Source organism: Aptenodytes patagonicus, chromosome 19 (genome assembly GCF_965638725.1).
Source record: "Aptenodytes patagonicus chromosome 19, bAptPat1.pri.cur, whole genome shotgun sequence".
In the NCBI taxonomy this organism is placed as follows: Eukaryota; Metazoa; Chordata; class Aves; order Sphenisciformes; family Spheniscidae; genus Aptenodytes; species Aptenodytes patagonicus.
In genome coordinates, this window is record NC_134967.1 from 2,756,209 (window position 1) to 2,778,465 (window position 22,257).

General features: G+C 54.5%; 2 protein-coding genes across 3 annotated transcripts; one reads left to right on the top strand and one right to left on the bottom strand.

The window, feature by feature from the left end:
* Nucleotides 1-1,761: 1,761 nt before the first annotated feature.
* On the bottom strand, nt 1,762-13,757 carry DNAJC16 (DnaJ heat shock protein family (Hsp40) member C16). The gene is made up of 14 exons (XM_076355948.1): nt 13,591-13,757; nt 12,554-12,620; nt 11,264-11,594; nt 10,215-10,399; nt 8,360-8,464; nt 7,598-7,756; nt 7,090-7,220; nt 6,663-6,846; nt 6,302-6,484; nt 5,880-5,956; nt 5,319-5,399; nt 5,117-5,215; nt 4,497-4,667; nt 1,762-4,063 (listed from the first exon to the last, which is right to left on the bottom strand). The coding sequence occupies exons 1-14, from the start codon at nt 13,755-13,757 to the stop codon at nt 3,667-3,669; spliced, it is 2,337 nt and encodes a 778-aa protein (XP_076212063.1). The 3' UTR covers nt 1,762-3,666.
* A 230-nt stretch (nt 13,758-13,987) lies between these two features.
* On the top strand, nt 13,988-21,680 carry CASP9 (caspase 9). 2 transcript variants are annotated; one of them, XM_076356223.1, is made up of 10 exons: nt 13,988-14,119; nt 14,998-15,205; nt 15,735-15,845; nt 16,024-16,055; nt 17,006-17,182; nt 17,926-18,015; nt 18,758-18,905; nt 19,457-19,636; nt 19,824-19,933; nt 21,110-21,680. In XM_076356223.1, the coding sequence occupies exons 1-10, from the start codon at nt 13,988-13,990 to the stop codon at nt 21,200-21,202; spliced, it is 1,281 nt and encodes a 426-aa protein (XP_076212338.1). In that variant the 3' UTR covers nt 21,203-21,680. The 2 variants fall into 2 exon arrangements, with proteins under 2 accessions (XP_076212338.1, XP_076212339.1); XM_076356224.1 differs by having other exon boundaries at nt 15,735-15,815.
* Nucleotides 21,681-22,257: the final 577 nt, after the last annotated feature.

The window sequence follows — 22,257 nt, forward strand, 5'->3', positions numbered from 1 at the left end:
TTTGAACAGCCCGTTTCCTGGTGTCTGTAGCTTTTGAGTTTGCCTGGGAAAGGAAAAGATGAGGCTAATGGCGCTTCGCCTCTGCTTTCACAGCTGGAATTACTCACCGGGCTCACAGGGGCTCACGGCAAGACTGTCACTGGTAAGAGGTTTCTCCCATTAAGACGCAGCAGCAGGACAATGAACGTAGAGGAAGGGAGGGCAGCCGAAGGTGGCCCGGGGCTCGTTCTGAGAGTAGGGGGGTATGTGACTGAATTTCCTGCTGGGGGTAACCAGGCATCCCCTATGGCAGGAGAGGTTTAATCGCCCCTGGCATTTCTGAGCGGACGCGGAGGTATGGTCAGTTTGTACATGGAAACACAGAGCCACCTCATCACACATTAAAATAGTTTATTTTGGTTGCGAATCTGTAATCATCTTAAAACAAAATGACATCAGTGCCTGTTCACGAATACAAAAAAAACCCCCAAAATAAAAAAGACAAGTTTGCCAAATAAGTTAATTCCCCGTCCCTCCCAGTATCAAAAGTGCAAAATATGTACCTAGTTTTCAGTCCTACTCCTCAGGCTGCGTTAGTGTACTAGTTCCTGGCAGGCTTTCGGTGAACGGCAGAGCGGAGGGCAGGCAGCCACGGACGGCTGCTGCCCACCGCGCTCGGTACAGGGAGGAGTTTTGGTACAACCTTTAGACCGGGGGCCTGTATCCCTTTGCTTCAGCTTCTGAGCGGCATGCGATTGCTCGGATTTCACTAGAATAGTGCATTAGGACTGAATTTCCTCAATCTTTGGATTACAAACCGCCATGTGCGTAACAATCGCAAGTGCGTTTCGCTGATGATGCGTTACGATACGGGTCGAGCGCCGCTGGCAGGTTAGAAAACTATCGGGGGGGTGACGGCTCGCGGCTGCTGGGAGAGGGAGAACAGACCTCAGGCGTAAGCAGCCTCCGACCACGCTCTTCTACAAGAAAGCAAGCACCCAGCGCTCCGCGATGGACGCTAAAGCTAACTAAACGAGGGGGTTAGAACAGTTTGGCGTTTGCTTCAGCCCGCGAAAGAAGTTTTTCTGTAAAACAGCGACACAAGCCAAGTTAGTGTGACCTGGTCAAAAGCAGCGAAGAGCAGAGTTACAGCTAAACAGGAGCTGTGCCCCCGTCCAGCCGCAGCCGGCAAGGGTGGACTGCTGCAAGCACTCCTTAAACAAAACTCAGTCTAAAAGGAGAGGTTACCAGTGCTAAAAAGAGAATTGAAAAAAGGATTCCAGCAGGTGTGCAGCACATGAACTGTATTTTGAAGGCCATAGGGCCTTATTTTCTTGCTTGGGGCAGGGCTGAATTCCCTTGCTGTAGCACAACTAGGCACTTCTTTTAATGCGTCAAGGGTTTTCTCCTGGTTTCTGAGTAGCTGAAGAGAGAGCAGAGACCCAGAGAGTATCCTTTTTTCCTTTTGCAAACATTTAAAAAGTTATGCGGAGCCTTCCACTGGGCTACAACCTTATTCTAGCCACGTCCTGCACGGCAAGCTGCGGGAAAAACACACGAGTGCTACGCCAATTGCTCCAGCCGAACGAAAATAAAGTCTAGCAGCGTCAGGCCAGCGCTTTGTTCCCCCTCCCGCTCTATTTCAGCAGTACGTGCGCGCCTCGGAGCTCTTTGGCAGGGAGAAGACCTCGCCTTCCTTCCTTCCCTCTACTCTAGTGCCTCATTCACGCAGCAGCACAAGCTCAGAGTCCGCTGAGCTAGAATTAAGTAACCTCACATAGGGTCAGTTGGTAGCATCGTAGCCTTTATTTGGAAGTACGTTATACACGACGTTTGAGATACCTGTGGTGGTCGAAGCACGCCAGTCTGCTCCCAGGGCGGGGAGGAATGCAGCAAGCCAAGGGTTTGTGAGCAACCAGGTCGTGTAGGCAATAAAATGGCTTGAGCATTCCCGGATTTCGCATGGGATCGGCAGCTAGCTCAGAGATTGGCATAGTTATTCCTGCTAACTGGCTGCTCCGCTAAGATGGTAATTAAGGTGGCAACCGAGTGAGCTTTTAATTAACCCCACGTGCTCGACCACGTGCTCTACCGTCAAGTTCAGAGCCCTGTGGCAAAGGCCACCCTGCTCAGATCCCCGTGCTTTGGCAGTGCTGTAGCCTAACAGCGACTTGGTACCGCGGGGGCTTGGGTCCTGCGCAGAGCGGCGGGAGGAGGCGCAGCAAGTACCAGCCCGGGCGACGGTGTCTGCCCCGGAGCAGTGAAATGGAAGAACAAGCCCCACAGGATTTCAGTCCCGGCCGCAAAGAGAAACGCTGCTGCTTGGCTTTATCGCTTGAGGAGTGGAAAGCAGCCGCGAGTCTGCTGCTCGCCTTCCCTCCGCCTTACAAAGGGCCACCCGTTCCCCCCCGCGGTGTTGAAAGCGGCTGTTGGAGCACTGCTAGAGCAAAGCATAAACCAAACCCTGCACTTCACGACTGTTCTAGCTTCACACAGACCTGTGAGTTCAAAAAGGCAAAAAAAACCCCAAAAAACAACACAAACAAAAAACCAAGGCAGCAGCCTGCATGTTGAGAAACAAAGGTTCGTGGCAAGAAGGAAACAGGTGAGAGGCCGAAACCAAGCGTCTTAAACCCACGCCTAAACCAAAAGGAGTTTCACACCTAAGCGACGGTCTGATGATACAGCACTTCTAGGGCGACATTTCAAGAATACAATCCTCGAAGAATTAGGTTCCTTGATACAAAGAAAGGTTGGTTTGTACTACAGATGTAAGGGTGTTTGAAAGGAGCCCGGACCGACTCCCTAGCAGCTAGGTAGAGTTTCTTTTACACATCTACTGGCTCATAGCAGCTCACGCCTACAATCTGAGGACACAGTTAGTTATGGCTCTAGGATACATCGTCTAAAATCGACAGAAGCAGAAAGGCATCTGAAAAATCCACGTGACATTTAAATGGCTCAACACCTTTACAGTATTTACGGCTGTGCAAAACCCCTTCCCTCGCCGGTTATGGTTTAGCCGGTGAAGCTGCACGTGGAACTATGACACGAGGAGCATGAAACATGCAGATCGCCTACTAGCCCACACCACAGGCGAGTCCCAGCTACAGGTTTGCTACGAGGGAGATGCTCCCGACCATACTCTAGATCACTTACCACGGGGAAAGCCGATAAAGTACGACCGCCTGGTGGGAGGCCTTTCGGAAGGGCAGGGCCTGGGAGGGTCTGCAGGGTCTCGCCAGTGTTACACCATGCACCATGGGCTAAGCACACGGGGAAGGGGAGAGAGAACCACGACCCGACCTGCGTCACCGGCCGCGTTGGGTCCGGACCGAGTCACCGTGGCAGAGAAGTCACGGGTTTTTCTTCAACCGAGGTAAAACGAGAGGTGGAACGGGGGCGACTCGGGAAGCAGATGCGGCAGGACAGAAGGGAAAAACGAACTTCTTGGCTTTTCGGCAGTACGGCATCCGAACGCACGAAGGAGTCGGTGGAGGGAATTTTGGTGCGCTTGGCTGCGCTCCCGGGCGCCAGACGCGGGGAGATATTTTCTAGTCGCCGGCCCTAGGAGAGTTCATCTAAAACCTAAGGTCCATTCGTCACGCTTGTTTGTGTGTTCCTGGAAAGAGCTGTCCCTTGTCATCTTCATAAAAAGTTTGTCCGTTAGAATCTCTTTAAAATCCCTCAGTCTAGTGCGGGCCACGAGGGGATATAGAACCTCTGTAAGGAACCCTCTAGGAGGCGTTCCATCCAAAAGGACAATTTGTGTAATTTGTTTTTAATGGATCTAGATCCCGGGCTGCAGGAGGATTTCCCTCTGGCTTCCGTGTGTAGCGAGGAATCGTAATCCTCGCATGATCCCAGGGTTCCCCCCTCATCCCCCGATCTGTGAGGCTTAAAGAGGCAGAAGTATTTCTTGTGGCCGTTCAGAGCCAGGACGTAGCCCGTGTAGTCGCGCTCGAGGAAATGCTTGTCGTACTGGTTTGGGATGGGGGCCGCATCCTGCGCGAACTCTAACAGGTACTCCAGCCATTCTCGGTGCTTGTCCAGGCTGAGGAAGGAGAAATGAAGAGAGCTGCTCCTGCGGGAAGAGCAGAGGAGAAGCAGGATTAGCACGTCTCCCGAGTCAGGCCGGATTCCTACCAGACAGGTAAGCGTTTGTAAACAAGGGCAGGCGCAGAGCTGTGTCACCACGGCTCCTTTTGTAAGCCAGTCCAGCACAGGTGACAGTTACCTAGCGTGCAGCACTGTCGTGCTCTCCATTTGCTGAAATGTGGGTACAGCCAGAGCAGCAGCAGCGCCAGACCTATCTGGCCACCTTCGCCGAGTGTGGCCAGGAAAGGCAGCTCGGTTTTTGGCGGCTCGTTGCCACTAACGAGCGCGGAGGCTGCTTCGCTCGCCAGAAGCGTTCCCTCCTGGCAATCGAGCCAACACCGCGCCTAACTTGTCGTCAGAGCAGCATTACACAAGTTGTTAAAACAGTAAGAGAAACCCGGGAGAGGGCCCCAGCCTACCCTGTGAACGTGTAGACTTCCAGGGCAAACTTCTGGAGGAGGATGGTTTTGGTCGAGTTGGACAGGATCAAGACCACGTTCATGTGACCCGGCCTCAGGCGTACCAAGTTGCTGTTATAGTTGATGTCCGTTAGCTCAGTCACCTCGACGAAGCCCTTTTTGGGAATCCTGCTGCAACAAAACAGTGACTGAGTGAAAGGGGAACGAAGGACCGGGAGTGACTGAGGACCGAGAAACCGTGAACTTGTTCCCTGCCTCCTTACACCGTGCCGTGTAGCTAAAGCCAGTTTAATCGGTGCAACGGCCAGACTTGGATCTTTTTCAACAAGTCGGTCAGCCCTTTACCTTTCCCCCGAGGATGCCGTCTGGGCAAAACTCAGTGGGAATCGCTTAATAATTAACTTTGTGCACCCCTGTCCTTGCCGGCCCGGGTCCTGGCTAACCACCACTCCTACTCGCCTCGCTGTGCCCGCACTGCCCCGTGCAATGACTCTGCTATGTCCGCGCAACTCTGGCACTTCTCTGCTGTCCTCCTCATGCTCTCTGCGCGCTCCCTCTGCGCAGTGCTCCCTGAGCAATGCTTCAGCAGAAAACGTTTCTGGAGCAATTAGAGAGGGAACCTGTTACTCTCTTTGCTGAAGCTTGCGTCGTTCTTCTCGGTCTTTGCGGCGGTTTCTTCTTTCTCAGAGGGAGGAGAGTCCCTTGTATCACTCGAATCACTGCAAAGGAAGATTATCTTGGGTGTGTTTAAGGCACCAGGTTGGATTCAGGTGCTGTTGGCTGGACCGTAAGACCCCCTAGGACGTTTTGGCGTGCACTCACCTGAAAGCCTGAACAATAACCGTGCCAAAGAGAATGAAGAGTGCAGAGAAGAGCAGGGACAGCAGCGGCATCATTTCTCGCCTGAGGGGAAGATTTGCAAACAGCAGTCAGGTCCGTGAGTTGCGCAGTTTCTGCTCAAATTTCAGTTCCCGTCTACCTCAAGTAATACCATGCAGTTTCCCCAGAAACTCAGCTCATTCCCTGGGGTCTTAAGGACGATCAAGATTTTGAGCTCCTGCTCCTACCCAAAAGGAGGAGAACAAAAATGGATCCATTTTAAAATAAGGTGACAGGGAAGCGGTGAAAAACAATAATGGATGCGTGTTTCCACGAGCGTAACGTCCACGCTCAGCCTCAAGGCCAAAGTACCCAGTTCTTGAGGCAGAAGGTAACACCGCTGTGGTGTCAGCGCTCTCCACATAAATCTCCAGAGAATACAGGCACCTACGTGTTTTGATATGTTCTCAATTCATGTTAATAAGACCCTGGTTCTACTACGTGTCTGAACAAGATAACGGCAATCCCAATCCCTATTGAGACTCATTAACACCCAATCCGTACCAGTTACTATGAAACAAACTGTCCCAGCAGTCCGAGATGTAATCCAGCATGGAGTAGAGCCATCGGATAAGGAACATCTGTTTAAAAAGAAAAAAAGCAAATGACAAAACCGCTATCCAGGACCCCGACAGGAATCCCACCCCTTAAACAGAACCCTGGACTGAATCAGCTTTGGGGGTGTTGTGGTTTAACCCCAGCTGGCAACTAAGCACCACACAGCCGCTCGCTCACTCCCCCCCAGTGGGATGGGGGAGAAAATTGGAAGGGTAAAAGTTGCCTCAAGCTTCCTTCCATGAGCGAGAAAACCTTTAAGAGTCTTGCCTTGGTATTTTCAAATATAGCTAATGCCCCTGAGTGACCACAACGGGACTGTCCAAAAAGGTAACACGGTTGTTAGGCAGCTGGAAAGGCCGTGCACTTACAGGAGCGAGTTCGTCATTCAAGTCTGCCAGGACAGTCTCTGAAGAGAGAAGGCCGGGGTCTGTCCTCAGCTGGTCCAGGAGATCCAGGAGGATGAAGTTGTCCTCTTTGCTGCCTTGCCAGGCCTCCTCCAAAGTTTTATAAGCGATCTTCCCTGCGTTATTGCGTCTCTCCAAAATGACCACCTGGATGAGCCAATAACATCGCAGATGTCAGAAAGGAAGGTACTTTTAACTAGACAGATGTTATGCTTCAAATCGCTGCCCAGAATTAGGTGTCGGATTAAGGTGTAGCATCCCACATAAAGTGATGTGAATTAGAATGACATGAAAAGAAGGGGGGGGGGGGGGAGGAAACCCTCACCGCTGATTTTCCCCGATACTTCTCCTCATCCATCAGCAAGGTGTCGGCAAATTCCGGCTGCCGATCGTTATAGATGTGCACAAACTTCAGCGTGTCTTTTGTGTTGGCCACAGCAAAAGTCAAAAATGCCTCGTAAGCCTCGGCAAACTTATCGCCTTCTCCGGTAAGCAAGACCACACAGTGCCTAGGCAACACAACGAGATGGAGGATTAAGAGCCATTCTGGACACGAGAGGAAACGACCATCCCCTTTCCCCTATCCAAAATGATCCTGAAGAGCCAGAAACCTATCAAACAATGCGGATACCCAGCACGATCCAATGCAGTCGTTTCCCTTCTCTCTCAGAATCAAACACAAGGTGGCTTTAGGAGCAGCCCCAGAGCCTCGGGGAACAAAACGGGGGGATGTGTCCCCCGCGGAGCCTTACTTTCGCTGACGGTGAGACTTCTTCACGGGACACAGCTCCTGGAACAGCCTCTGGTTGGTGAGTCTGGCTGCCATGAGGAACTTATTCTGGGAAAGGAAGTCGTCAATGAGCTGCTTCTTCATATCTCGTGCCTGGCGAGGACAAAGAAAGCAGAAGTCAGTACTGAGCAGGATGAGGAGAGTAAAGCTGTTGCGACGTTCTCGTCTGAAGCCTGTGGAAGGCTGCCAGCCATCACGGTCCTCGCTGAAATCACCCGAGACGTTTTGAGGCCCTGAGACCGAGAAGCTACCTGCAGCCATCCTCAAAAGGTCAGACGCCACAGCTGAAGCCTACCGAGCTTCCTCCCTCCTAACGGTCGGTCTCTGCCTCTGCTGAAGCCCGAGTTTCTGCTGAGAACGCATGCTCTTTACTCCGGAATGCGCCACCGACCAACCTCTCATCGCAAGCTCGGTCAGAAAACCTCAGCGTCCATTTCACGTAAGCTCTCGGAGAGGGCTCTGAGCAATACCTGCACAACATCAGCGGGCCTGTCGATGTGCTCCTTGAAGATCATCATGGTGGGAGTGTAGACATTGATGTTGTACTGACTGGACAACTCCTCAGTGCCTCGGAGTCCGACGTACACGTAACCAAAGGACAAGTAATCTCGGTATGCAAAGGCAGTCAGCTGGACGGGAAGAAAGCGCCGGAACGTGTTTACATTAGAGAGCAAACAACATTTTCTCCCCCGAGTGCCTGCGGTGACTTTGCTTCGAGAATACCTCCCGCTGTTTAAATGTCATTGGGCACGCGCTGCGAGAGGTAAAAGCCCCTCCTCTCCCTTGCTGAACTGCAGTTTGCATTCTCTTAGTCATCGTACAGGGAGCCTCAATGGATCCACAGCTTTATTTTACAACCTGACGTTTGGCACGGTAGCAGGGGTTTCTTAGGAAACGGGCTTTCCAGTAACCCAAATTAGATGTGCCGCAAAATTCTCTCGTTACCCATAAAGGTTAGTTACATGCCTCTGTTGCCGCTACCTCCGAAACCCACCCGGCACCTTCGCATTCACTAAGGGTAGGCCCGTGGCAGGACAGAGAAGCAATCTCCTAATGAAGTCGGTCATCCGGCCATGCCATTTTCAACCGACACAAGCCAACTTGTTCTCTTAGAACCGGTCAATAGTATTTAGAGGTGTCGATCCACCTCTGCTCACAGCAATATCGCATTTTCTTTTGGAACAGCTGGATTTATCAGCAAGTCAACAATGCAGCGACAGAAATCCTATTACCTTGTATAATAATGGCACAGCTGGCATATGATCAAATAGAAGGACGTGGGGCTTGTTTTCTTTCTTCCAGTTGGAGAGAAAGGGGATGTAGTTTTTATCTGTAATCTTTAAATAGAATCAGCACATTAGTTTAACCTCAGAGCCGTTAGACACGTGCAATGCTGTATGATTAGGTGTCTGAATGAGAACCGAGCCTGGAAAAGCTGTCCAGGTGTTACAGAAAGCAGACCGTGGGTTTGGCTTTCCAACAGGTATGCCTCATCTGTGCTTTTTTGAGGGAGGGAATTAACTGAAACCATCGGTCTCGACCCCCACCAACCCTCTTAGTTAACTGCATCCTCGGCCAATGCTGCTTCCAGTCAATGCTGATGCCACTTTCAGTCTCACAACTGTTCATTGGGGTCATACACTTTATATATAGCGGGAAGCCAAGGGTTAACAGGCACCGGTGAGCTCCATCAAACCTGCTCTGTTTCAGCTGTAGTACCTCTTTGACCTAGAGGAGGGAGGTAAAAGGGAGATCACAGCTCCTTTAGGGGCCTGTAGGGAGAGGAGAGCCGACTGCTAGCTCTGTTTTTGAGGAACGCCTGGCTGCGGGAGGGGAAACGGCTGCTTTAGCTGCAGAAGGGGACAGCAGGCCCTGCTTTTGGGGTGAGAACTCAAATACTGAGAGAGTTGGGGTTGTTCAGCCTAGAGATGAGGCGGCTTCGGGGAGACCTTATTGCAGCCTGTCAGTACTTAAAGGGGGCTTATAAAAAAGATGGGGACAGACTTTTTAGCAGGGCCTGTTGCGACAGGACAAGGGGGAACGGCTTTAAACTAAAGGTAGGTAGTCTATATCTTAGACTAGATATAAGGAAGAAGTTTTTTACGCTGAGGGTGGTGAAGCACTGGCAGAGGTTGCCCAGAGAGGTGGTGGATGCCCCATCCCTGGAAACATTCCAGGTCAGGTTGGACGGGGCTCTGAGCAACCTGATCTAGTTGAAGATGTCCCTGCCCACGGCAGGGGGGTTGGACTAGATGACCTTTAGGGGTCCCTTCCAACCCAAACTATTCTATGATTCTATACCCGGAGGACAGGAGGTCAACAGTCCATTGGGAAGGGCGGCCCTCGCTGAAGACCCCAAGGGAAAACGAGGTGAGGTGAACAAGGCTCCAGGCAGAGGACGGGCAGGTAAGAGCGCTGTGGGGGCTGACCCGACCACATCGCACTGAAAGGGGAGGTGCGTGCTTTAGTACTGTGCCAAAAATAACCGAGCAAGGCCGAAATGCAGGAATTTTTTTATCTAGTAGGAGGTTTTACCTATAACTTTGAAAGGGCTCGCACTGCTGGCTCCGGTTTCAAAGGTCTGGATCAAAACTGGACGAAACAAACAACAGGTCTCTGCGTGGGTGAGTTTTAGCAGACAATGCCTACAAGTTAGTGAGTGGTCCTTAATTTGCTGGATGAAACCTCGAGAAAGGAGAAGGGAAGCGAAATCCAGCAGGCAGGCAGGGCACGATCACAGATTCCTAACCTAGGGGTAGCTTTCGTACAGCTCTGGCAGCCATGAGGTATTACAACTGGCACACAAAGTCGCTGGCGTAACCGCGTAGTAGCGGGATCAGCCCCTTCGCAAGGAGAAGCGTTACGGAGCCGCGTTGCGCGATCGCTTCCGACAGCTCCGGGGTTTGTAGCTGTAATTACAGCTCTCAAAACGCCTGGCTTCACCAGCCTCAGTCGGATCTTCTCGCGTTCGTGACACAGATCAGCTCAGGGGCTGAATTAAACAGATTAGCCACCGAAACAGCTAAGGAGAGATGAATATCCAGACAGACGTGAGAAGCAGCACGTGACACACTTACTAGAGCATACCTTTTCTACGAGATTCCCCGGCAGAAGGTTCTCCACGAATTGCCGCAGGTTTTCTCGAATGACGGCGTTGTGGAAGAAGGTTATCTTCCCGTTGATGAGCCCCAGTATGGACGGTGTGCTGTGCGCACCTAGGTGATGGGCGAGGCGCCTTTCGTACCCAGCGTGAACGACTCCGATTCCCACTCCTGAAAAAAGGAGAGCGGGTTCACATGAAAGATCACCAGCAACCCAAAACGCCTAGTAGAAAATTGAGGTTGAAGACCTGTTCCCTTGCCCGGCACCCTGCTCGGGAGTTATTCATGGGACTGTCCCTCATAACTCTGTACTCTCCTCCTCTTGCAATCCTTGAAGACTGTATTTAAAACTCATAGCTTTATCTAGGGGGAGAGAGAGAACACACTGTCCTCTTTTCTTCTGTCCACTGGTATTTCGTGTGCTACGCTAAAACCTCGAGGAGAAGAATCTTAGTAAGCGGGAACTACGATGGCTTTGTCTCCTGCTGTCTGTAGAGTTTGTTTTTCTGGAAGCGCGGGCAGACAACATCTGCAGGGAAAAGAAGGAAGCTGGGGCTGGAGGGGCAAGTACAAAATACCTCCTTGGCATCCAAATGTGTTCAGTAAGTCTCAAAACTTCACTGTGTGGTAGCGGCCCTAAAGTCGAGGACATGCTCTGCAGGGATCTCTGCTTATCAAAGCCATCCAAGCGCAGGATGAAGAGCAACACAGCCCTCATGCTGGTGGCCTGAAGTCGTGGTGGTGCGATCGGCCCTCGGCCACGCCATCATTTATCATCATCGGCGTTGGACTAAGCCACTAGCCGTATGGCCAGGAGAAAAGGCATCTTGCTCTTGTGATCTACGGGACTAGTTTTTTTTCCTCATTTCTAACATGTAGCCTCATCGATTATGACGTTAGTAGCATTCGGGAAAGCATTAGGATAAATCCCCGAGGAAATCTACAGCTTAAACTCAGTCCTCCAAAGCTGAAGGCAATCGCCGCAGCCTCGCTGGGCGAGGGACGCGCGCCCAGCCTAAACGGCCTCATCCTTACCCAGCGCCTCCAATTCCTGAGCGACTTCCTTCCACACGGGCTCGATGTGGATGCAGCTGAAACACCAGTCCGAGGTTATTTTAATGAGGTAAGGTTTCTTGAAACTGTCTGGCACGATTTCATTGACATAGTGGGAAAAATGGAGCAAATACTTCTCGTCGGAGGTGTCGCGCCTCTCCGAATTAAAGGGGAAATGGAAGAAGGACTCGTCAAAATAGAAGCCTTCATGGAAGTGGTGGAACTGGCGATGCTGGTGCTGAGAGTAGCCCTGGCTTTCCCCGGCATCTCCGTAGCGATCAAAGTTTGCCCTCTTTTCCTCGTTGGAGAGAATCTGGGAAGTAGATGGTAGAAGAACGGTCGCCTGAAACCGTGAGGGGGAACTGCCCTGACAGTAATCCCTTAGTAAATAACTGCAGCTGCGTAAGGACGGGCTACGAGGGAACGTGCAGCCTTTGCTGCGCGTCGGAGGGATAAATATTCTGGAAGAGGGAACTAGCGCATCGCCTCCAGGCTCGCTGTGGTAAATAAGGGTAAAAAAAGCCAAAGCCCAAAGAAAAGGAGCCTGTAAATCAAGACCGCCGTGCCCATTTCTGACACCAATTGCTCCCTGAGCCAGAACGTCACGCCGTCTGAGCGTAAACGCTCTTTTCTGGAGCAGCTTTTGCTGGTGTCTGCTTGAACATTGAGGGTTTTCTCAGCGCGTCAGAAAGCGCCAAAAGTTTTACCGAGCGGCCAGAAGCCCCGCAGAGAAACTGCATTTTTTGGCTGGGAGATGAGGATTTGCTTTGTTTCCGTGGGCTCAGCTCGCCTGCCGCGGACGTATCGAGTCAGCCGCCGCAAACTGGGGCAGCCAATTTCGAGAGCCGCGCAGGGGTGATGTGCAAATAACTACTTACGCAAAGAATAATTTGAAACGATTAAAGCTCTGCGGTGATTAACATCGCTTACATCATCCCCAAAATGCTTATGTGTGTAGGTGCGACACGGACAAGTTGGCCACCCAGCTGTGCGGGGCTCGGCGAATACCCACTCCTCCCTCGTTTGAGGCTTTTTAGCGAGAACAGGGCGGACCCGTAGCAAAATATTTGCAACAGAGGCCACGCTGGTGTCATCCAGCGGCTCTCTGTCGAGAAAGCAGAGGAAACTTTTCTGGTCAGTAGTGTCCGCCTCCACAGGGGCGAGCACCTTTCCCGTGTAGACGTACGCAGAAAAAGCACAAAGCCACGTATGGAAAAATAAGGTCACTTAATTTTTAACGACAGCACGAGTTTAGCAAGAAGAGCGTGTTACCTCGTAGGCCTTGCTAATCTGGATGAATTTGTCTTCTGCTCCCGGGTCCTTGTTTTTGTCAGGGTGCCTACAGGGCAGAACCGGAGGAAAAAGGGGGTCAGCAGTTCCCGGGGGCGGGGGGGGGGGGGGGGGGGCGCAGTGAGCCGTCAGCCTCCGTTCGGAGGCGAGTGGGATGCGGGCAGTTAGGGCGTGCGGCAGCATCCCCTGAGGCCGAGATCAGATTTGATACCCAGCACGTGCGCTCCCTACCCGAACCCCATCCCAAAACGCAGCACCGGGAACGCGTGCCGTGTGCCTGCAGACCTGTCCCTCCACCCCATCTGTCGCCAATGGCCCGAGCCCAGGGCGAGGGAGCGTGTCTCTTTCCTACCCGCTACAGCGATGCACCCCTCAGCTGCTGCCCTACGTATCTACCGGGTTCTTCCCGTAAAACACCTCCCGTCACAGCCCTCGGAGAGGTCTCGGGCAAAACTATGCAGGCTCTAAAAGCTCCGGGTGAGGCTATTTTCCGAGGCAACGCCTCGAGCTTGCTCCTCAGTGCACGCCACCGAAGCGAGGGGCGCGACGTTTGTGGCTCCAACGCGTTTCCCTTCGGCACGGGGGGTCGAGTTGCCCTTGGACATCGACGTATCAAACTGAGACCTGGATGCTGGCATGCTAAAGGTTCCCAGTTGAGTCGGGGAGGACTTCTCCCCCCCCACCCCCGCCGCCCTGTAGCCAGACTCCGGGAGGGTTTTACAGCACGGATCGCTGGGGTGACGGCGTCTGGGTCTTGGTTTCAGGGTGACTCTCGGCCTGCGAGGAAGACCCGGTGCTCCTCTCTGACCGCCTGCTGAGCCTCGTCTGGCGCGGACAGCCAGGTAAGGGGGCTAATGCCACCGCCCGGCAGCGCTACCCGCTCCCCGAAGCACAGCGGCCTAGCTCCGTCAACCGGGAGGACGCGAAACCAAACCGTGCGTCTGTCTGTCCCCGTGTCCGTCCCGCCCCGGTGCTGGGCGGGGGAGGATGAGAGCCCGGGGCGGAGGGGAGGCACGTACCATTCCCGGGCGAGCCGCTTGTACGCCTTCTTGATGTCGGCCTGGCTGGAGCTCCGGCCGACCCCCAGGACGCGGTACGGGTTAAAATCCCCCGCCGCGGCCTGCGCTCCCAGGGCCGCCAGCAGCAGGGCGGCGGCCCAGGCCAGGCCCGCCCGCCCCAGCTCCATCGCCTCGGCCGGCGGAGGCCCCGCGGGCTCGGCGTGGCGGGCGGGGGGGGACGGGGGACGGGACACGGCGGCCGCCGGCGCTGAGGGGACCGGCGAGGGCCGCGGACGGGCCGCCTTCACCCACCCTGCGCCGCCGCTTCCGGCGCGCCCGCCCCGCCGTCACCATAGAGACGGCGCCGCTTCCGGTCATCGAGGCGGGCGGCTAGAGCGGCGGCGGCGGCGGCGCCGCCATGGAGGAGGTGCAGCGGCGGGCCCTGCGGCGCGGGCGGGCGCGGCTGGTGGCGGCGCTGCGGGTGGCGCCGCTCTGGGACCCGCTGGAGGAGCGCGGCCTCTTCACCCGGCCCATGGTCGAGGAGCTGCAGGTGGGCTGGGGGCTGCCCCCCCTCCGTTTCCCCCCCTCAGCCCGGGGGGCCGCCCCCGTATGTGTCCCCCCCCTCAGCCCCGGGGACGGACGGGCCCAGGGGGCCGCCCCCCCCCCCCCCCCCCCCCCGTGTCCCCCCTCAGCCCGGGGTCCGCCCCCGTGTCCTCTCAGGCCCGGGGGGCCGCCCCCGTGTGTGTCCCCCCCCTCAGCCCCGGGGACGGGCCCAGGGGGCCGCCCCCCCCCGTGTCCCCCCTCAGCCCGGGGTCCGCCCTCGTGTCCTCTCAGGCCCGAGGGAGGCCCCCCTATGTCCCCTCACCCTGGTGACAGCCCCAAGGGAGCTCCCCGCGTCCCCTCGTTCTGGTGACAGGCCTGGAGGCTGGCCCTCGTCCCTTCCCGCCCCAAGCCCTGCGGGTAAGAGGTGTAAGACCCTCCCCCATCTCCTTGTCCCTTCTTGTCCCCTGCCCCAGCTGGTGCCAGGTATGGGGGTTTCTCCTTGGGTCCCCATCCCAACCTGGTGATGGGGCTTAAGGAGGCCCCCGTTCCCCCTCTCTGTTACTGGTGACAGGCCTGGGGGTGTCTTACCTTGTCCCACGCACCGGTGACAGGCTGGGGGGTGCCTGTTCGTCCACTGGGGACCCTCCTCCCTCTCTCTCCAGGCCCTACGGTGGGCTGCAGCTGCCTGTCTCGGTGGAGGCAGCAAGGCTTCGTGGTCGGAGGGGGGTCAGGGCTGGGGTTCGGGTGGCTGCTGGGGGTCTCTGCGACTGTGTCCGCTGGGTCTCGGTCTCGTTCGCCCTGTGGGCACCGGTCAGAAGGGCTGGCTGGGCAGAGCGCCTTGGCTCGGAGCAAACACACGTCGTCCTGGGCTTTCCTCCTCTGCAGAGCGCTGGCAGCCGAGGAGAGCAAGCCCGGCAGCTGGTCATCGACCTGGAGACTCGAGGGAAACGGGCTTTTCCTATATTCCTCTCGATCCTGCGGGACACCGGGCAGGGCGATCTCGCGGACATGCTGATCGAGGAGTGCGAATGCCCGCCGCCACCGCTGCAGCTGGTAGACCTGAGGCCTGTTGAGCTGGAAAAGCATAGCAAAAGTAAGTATTAAGGGCATGGTTGTTTTCTGGGCAAGCAGCGGCATGGGGGGCGGCAGCTGGGATCCCTCTTGGTGTGGGTATTAGTCTGTGAAGTCCTGGTTTTTATTATCCTGGAGCGTGGCTCATAGAGGTGACTACGCAGAGCTGTTGGGAGAATGTCATGCTTTCCGGTAGTGGAAGCTTTTAAGCTCAAGCTGTGTGCCCGTGGTGTTAGGAGCTTCATTCTCCGTATTTTTGCACGCAACCTCCCTGGTACCTTGGTGAAAGGTGATTTTTGCCATGTCCTTGCCATCTTGTGCTCTGCTGAATCCGCGTGCAGATCCAGCTTGTGCGGTTGTAAGGAGAAACTTTAGTCTGTCGAATCCTGAAAAGGGGAAAACGGACGCGATGTCGTATCGCAGCCTCGCAGCAGGGTCGCTGCGACAGGCGGCTGTTGGTTCAGGTCCTTCTGGGTACCCTGGGTTGGTTACTTGTGGTATGAAATCAGAAAGGGGAGAAGGTGAGACCCGACTGTCCTGTGTCATTATAGATGTGAACTTTCCTGAGCGTTTGTCCATCCCAGTCCAAGCTGAGAGCGAAAGACCTCGAACGCCTCCCGCGCCAGCCCGGGGTGAGCCACGTCCCAGGCTGTTCCAGAGAGGTGGGGTGCCAAACGCTCGTTTCCAGCGTGTGGCGGGGTGGGAAGAGGGAATTCGTATGTGTCACCGATGTGCCATGGGCGACGGGGCAGGATTGACGTTAATTCCAGGAGGAACGGGTGTAACGTCTCGTCGCGGAGTGCAGAGAGCTAAATACCGTGTCTCTGTTGTGTGTTGTAGGTTCGGCCGTTGACAAGAGGAACCGTGATCTGGTTAGTATTTGGTTAGGCCAAAAGTGTTCCCTATTAAGCAAAGACTCATGGGCGGCCACCGGGAAATAGGTCTGGGACAGCCGGGTTTTGCTTCTTGTTATCTGAGCGATCTCTCCGAGGCTGCCGCTGGTCTAACGGGGCTGATGAGCTCGGAGGAGGTCGATTGTTAGCCAGCTCCTCCTTACGATTACCGTAGCTGTAGCACAAATAACATATCGCAGAGCTAAAGGTTGTGCTTAAACAGTTTCCAGCAAGGCAACTGGTAACTTCCTAAGGCAGCGACTCGTGTGTTGTCTGCGAAGCGGTGTTTAGACTTCGTAGTCGTAGCGTTGAGGAACAGAGGCCAGGAAAACAATAACGAACGCGTGCAGCACGCTTTGGCGCGTTGGGAGACGCGCAGGGAAGCGAGTGTTGTGAATACGGCAGCGTGTGTGTCTGGAGTTGCCTTCCGACAGCCTGTGGGTGCCCGATGCGGAGCGAACAGTTTGGCCGTGTACGTGCGAGGCTCGTAGCTGTATTGATGCAGGTGTTTGGGTAGCCCTCGTAAAATTCCTGCGGTGCTGTCATGGATGGTAAAGCCGAGTCTCTGGGTGATTTATCTACCCGTTCTCTTGGCTCCTTGCGTGGGCTCTCGTGGTGAGGTTTGATGATGCCTAAAAAAACTCCTGGATACTTCAACTTGCCATCGGAGACGCTGCAGGTAAAGCAGCAGCCGGTTTTCCGCAAAGGCGGTCCCCGATTTGGCAGGTTGTTTTGTGTTCCCCGGCTGCTGATAACAATGTGTGTGCGGAGAACGGATGCTCTTATCCATCCCTAGGCCTGGAGAAAGGAAAAAGCTGTGACACGAGCTACTTTAAAGACTCCCGTTCCTCGTTGGCGTTGCGTCCCGCTGGATTAGCCAGCGAGCGCTCCGAATAAGAGGGCGTTTAATTGCGACGTGTGCCTGCCAGGTTTACGAGCTGAAAGCTGATCCGTGTGGATGCTGCCTGATCCTCAACAACGTCAACTTCAGCAGCGACTCGGCTATGTCGACTCGAGAAGGCTCCGACGTGGACTGCAAGAAGCTGGAGAAGCGCTTCAAGGCCTTGCGCTTCGACGTCCTGACTCGGCGGGATCTCAAAGCTCAGGTGAGGCCGGCCGCGTCCAGCTAACACGAGGGATGAGAGGCGAGCCCCCCAAAGTGATGGGAGCGCGTTACGGGATGTACCCCCCGTGTTGGCAGCACGCTGAAAGCCCCAGCCTGCGCCACACGGAGAAATAATCAACCGCTGACGTCCTCTTATTTTATTGTCACGCTGCAATTGCAGAAGGAGAAAGGACCTTGCACGTTTTCGCCTTTCTGCCTGAACTTTGATTCCTGGTTGTGATTTGCAGGGAAATGGGCGAGGCTGTATTCCTGTGATAGCTCTGACAGCCTCTGCAGCCGGGGGCGTGATTTGCCTGCCTGTACAGTCCTCAGCTGTTACTCGAAGCGGCGGAGCGAGCTCAATCATCCGGAGCGGCCGCTGAAAGTAAAACAAGGTTCTCTGCTCCCCCACCGGCCCCCGATCAGCAGCAGTGCGTTTCAGCGGATAAAGCCCGTGGAAGCGTGTTTTGGTTTACATTGCTGCGTTGTAAAGAACGCAGCGAGGAGAGAAACCTCCGTAATTAAAGCTACCAATGTTAAATAAGGGCAGAACTGCAGAAATACTCACTGTCTGCTGATGGGTTTTGCCGCCTGTGCGTGCGGTGCATGTTATCCCACGGCAGAGAGATTGACTGGATCCTTCTGAGCAGCGCAGCCGGGATAGACTGATAAGAGCAGGGCCTGGCAGTAATCTGTGGCTGAAGTATGATTTGAAAAACTCTTACCGTGACGTTTTCTACGTAGGAAATGGTTTCAGAGCTGCAGAAGCTGGCACGACGGGACCACAGCGCCTTGGACTGCTGCATCGTGGTGATCCTTTCCCATGGTTGTCAGGTGGGTTCATTGCATCTCTCCCTTTGCTCGTTAGCCCGGTTGCCCGCGCGGGAAGGGGGCAACCCCTGCGCCGCGGTCTCACGCAGGGTGGGTGGGAGGGAAACCGTCTGTCGTGACCGATCCGATAGCCGTTCTGCCGTCGCAGTACGTTGCAAAGAGTTACGTTCTTGTGTCGGGGTTAAAGAAAACAGGAGCTTCTCCAGTGCAGTCTGACCCAGTGTTGCCTGTGGACAAGTGGTTCTCCCTCTTGGAAGTTGGGGTGTGTAATTCAGAACGGAGCGATGGGCAGAGAGCAAAGGGAGGTAGCGCTAACCCTCATACTGTGGTCGTTTAGTCCTTCCTGTATCTCCAGCTCTGACCAGGGAGATGCTATTAGTCGTAAAGCCTATTTATCGCAAGTCAGAGGCCTTGAAGGATGAGGAGAGGAGAGCAGTCATTAGGAAAATGGTGTATATTATGTGCCCGTTGTCCCGGAGGATGAAGAACCCTGTCGCTGGAGGAGGTGGGATAGGATTTGGATAATAAGAGGAGTCGGATTGCTGGGTTTTAGTGTGTTTCAAATGACGCCCGGGCATCCCCTCACCCTGACGTGGTGCGTGCGTTTGCAGTGAGATTCCTCCTCACGCGAGGAAGTGAGATTTGTTCTGGTAACTTTAGGCTACAAAGCACCCGATCAGAAACGGGCTCCCTGGGAACTGGCCTCACCTTCCGCGTTACTAGCTCCTGGATTTTCCTCTTGCAGACGAGCCACATCCAGTTTCCCGGAGGCATTTACGGCACGGATGGAAAACCCATTCCAATAGAAAAGATTGTGAACTATTTCAATGGGTCCAACTGCCCGAGTTTGAGAGGAAAACCCAAACTCTTCTTCATCCAGGCCTGTGGTGGAGGTGAATCTTTGTTTTAGCTCCCGAAGCGAATTGGCTGTTGGGTGTAAGCAGGCATCGGAGATGCGGTTAGGCTTTGGCTTCTTGTTCCTTTTTTGTTCGTCGCCTGTTTCTCGGGCTGTCTTCTCTTACTCTTGGCCGCATATTCTGACCACTAGCATGGGTTGAGTCTAAGGGCTCGGACACGAGCCTCTCGTAGGGGGGCGGTACCGATTTTCATGTGCTGGAATGGTTTTACTGCACGGTAGAGAGACGCGGGATGGAAGGAGGGGAGTAATTGCAGCACGCGGCCAGGCAGTGCACGCTGACTGGCCGCTCCCGGTCTTCAGCCATGAGGTTGGTGGGGAAGCACGAACCGAGGGCGTTCACGTGAATCGTCCGATGGCTCCGGCTGCACTTGTTGAGTCGAAGAGCCGAAAAGCTTTGTTTTGTTGGAGGGCCTTTATGGGGTTTGGTTTTGGGGTTTTTTTGTCTTTTCTTAATGGAGGATGTGCGATTGTTGAATGCTTGGGTAAGATGAATTTCAGGGAGTGTCGTCTTGCCGCTTTTTGCAGAACAACGAGATCGAGGCTTTGTAGTGGATTGCGATTCACCCGGCGACAAAGCTCCCGGAGCTTCTTTAGAGTCGGACGCGACTCCTCTTCAGACTCCGTTGGGTAACGTGGACGAGCCGGATGCCATAGCCAGTTTGCCCACGCCCAGCGACATCTTGGTCTCCTACTCAACTTTTCCAGGTGAGATAGCCCGTGCAAATCCTTTGCTAGGTACAGGGGGATTAGCAAAAAAGTTGGAGCTTCATGGCCAAAGTCGGTTGGGGGCAACTCGCTCTGTTGGAGAGGGCAGCCAGGGAGCGGCAGTAACTCGGTGAGACGAGAACAGCAGACTGGCTTTAGCAGCAACGTTCTCGTTCTTTCTCTGGAGGTTTTGTCTCCTGGAGGGAGGCGTCGAGCGGCTCGTGGTACGTGGAAACGCTGGACAGCGTGCTGGAGCAACATGCCCATTCGGAAGACCTGCTGAACATGTTACTGCGGGTAAATGTCTTTTTTTTTCCTGCTTTTTGTCATCATGATGAAGGAAATAGAGCTGCAATCGGTCAGGGCACGGAGGCCTACGCTGAAAAAAGGAAGGACGATATTGAGCGTTCAGTTTATGGATTGGCTAGTTGGAGGTACTGTGGAGAGGTCTAATTGTTAAGAAAGTGTCTGGCATTAATCTGCCAAAAACCTCTTTGAGGTTTCTCTAATGAGAAATAGGTCTGAAAATACAGGCTTGAATCTTTGCCAAGGTAGCTGCTAAAAAATTGCCTTAGACCAAAGCGTAGCTCATCCCACACTCAAAAGCCCGAGCCGGCAGGACACGGGGCACTGTTGTAAGCGTGCCACCACGCGTCCGGGCACATCGTGCTCTTGAGGAAGACCCGCTGGGTCTCTCGTGCCTGGAGATCTCCACGGGTGCTCTCTCTTTGGGTTTTGTGTCTTCTGGAGCTCCTGTGACACCATGGTAAGTCTTGAGGAGCATCTCACCCTCGGGAAGACAATGCCAGATGTTTGTCTTCACATGTCCTGGTGAGCGAGGAGTGCCGTGTGCCGGGAATGTGGAACCAGTGTGGCTAATAAACGCTTTCCTTTGCGTGCCCCGTTGACTAGAGAAGATGTCCCACGCTCGGGCAAAGCGTAGGTACTTCCAGACACTTTTGCTGTTCTCCATGAGTAGCAGAAAAGTCTTTTGCGGCGGGGGAGAGAGGACCTACTTTTTTTTTTGTCATTTTCCTGGTGTCACAGTGCTTCTTCAGCATGCGGTGGCATGGCAGCTATTGATTTCAAGGGGGTAGCGTGAGACCCTCTCTGCGCCAGCTGGCATTCAGTGCAAGGAAGGTGACCTTGGAGAAAGGATGGGCATGTCTGGAGGAAAATGGGTGGAAAGGAAATTTGCTTTTAAGTAAACACCGGAAGGGAAAGGGAGTTGCGGCTCACGCCAGGAAGCACCCGTCGGAGGCAGTGGTGGCTTGGGTTTCTTGAAAGGCCGTGTCCCCTCGAGTCCCCTTTGTTTTTGCCGGTGAAAATGTCTCATTTTAGGAGACCTGCCTGCTCTCCTGTCCCACGGTCCCATTGCCCGTCCTCGTCACCGTGCTTCCCGCGAGAGGTTGTGTCCCGACGCGCGAGTTGGGAAAGCATCCCGCTCCTCAGCCGCTCTCCTTCCGTTCTCAGGTGGCGAACGCCGTCTCTGCCAAGGGGAGGTACAAGCAGATCCCGGGCTGTTTCAACTTTCTCCGTAAAAAATTCTTCTTCGCGTGCAAATGACGTGTGGGCTCTGAGGTCCCCGCCAAGCGTGAGAGTTACTTCCCCGCAGCCGGATGAAATCTGCGCCCGCCGTGACTCGGCGTTGACGCTCCCGAGTCACCTCGAGGAGCCTTTGTCTGTCTGTCGAGGTGGTTGTCTTGAGAAGCGTGATCTGTGAATACTGTCCTTGCTGTGAAATAGAGATAAGATGGAGCCTGGCACTGTGCTGATGGGAAATGTTAGGGACGGATGAAGGAAGGCCCTTTGCCGGGGCACGTGCCGGCCCGGAGCCTCCGCGCTCGCGGAGGAGAGCGCCTCTAGCTTGCCACAACGCGGCCACGCTTGGCCTCCGAGTACTGGTTTTTTTGGTGATCGCGATGTTTGTGTCCTTTGCTGCCTGGAGAACTGATCAATGGAATGAAGGTCTGGCGCTTAAGCAGAATGGGATGATTTTTGCAATCAATATTTCTCATTTTCAATAAAAACGCAGTGAAAAAGGAAAAAAATCTTTTGCATTGTATTCCCTCCTCTGTTCTGTCTCGTGAATGCCATTTCAGCACCTCCTGAAGGCTTCTCCGAAATGGGAAGAGCAAGAAAAAGCTTGCTTGAGTAATCTTTTAGCCTCCCGCTGTTACGGGTAGCGTTTCCAATGCGGCTGTGCCAGCGTACAGAGACGGCAGCTCGCATCCTTTCGAGGAGTCGATCGGACGCTAAGCAGGAGTTACAGCAGGAAACCGATGAAGATTCCTTCAAGTACTAGAGCTAAGTTAAAGCGCTCGCCCTGATGAGCTGCTGGGGGTAGCTGTGGTGACAGTTTTGGGTCAGAAAACCTGGATGTATGTGGGATTTTTGGGGTGAAAGCAACCTTGGAGACAGAGGAGCTGCCCTCGGGAGGCGCAGCTGCCTTAGGGTAGGTGGGGAAGGGAAGCGTCGGCGAGCTGCCGTGCGAGCTGCGCAGAGCCGCACGTGCGGCTGCCTGGCCCAGCCTGTCTTCATCGCACGGGGCGTTTTATGCTCTCGGGGAAACCATGCAGGGGTTTCATCACCGCAAAGGCAGATCGTGCTGTGCCCCTTCG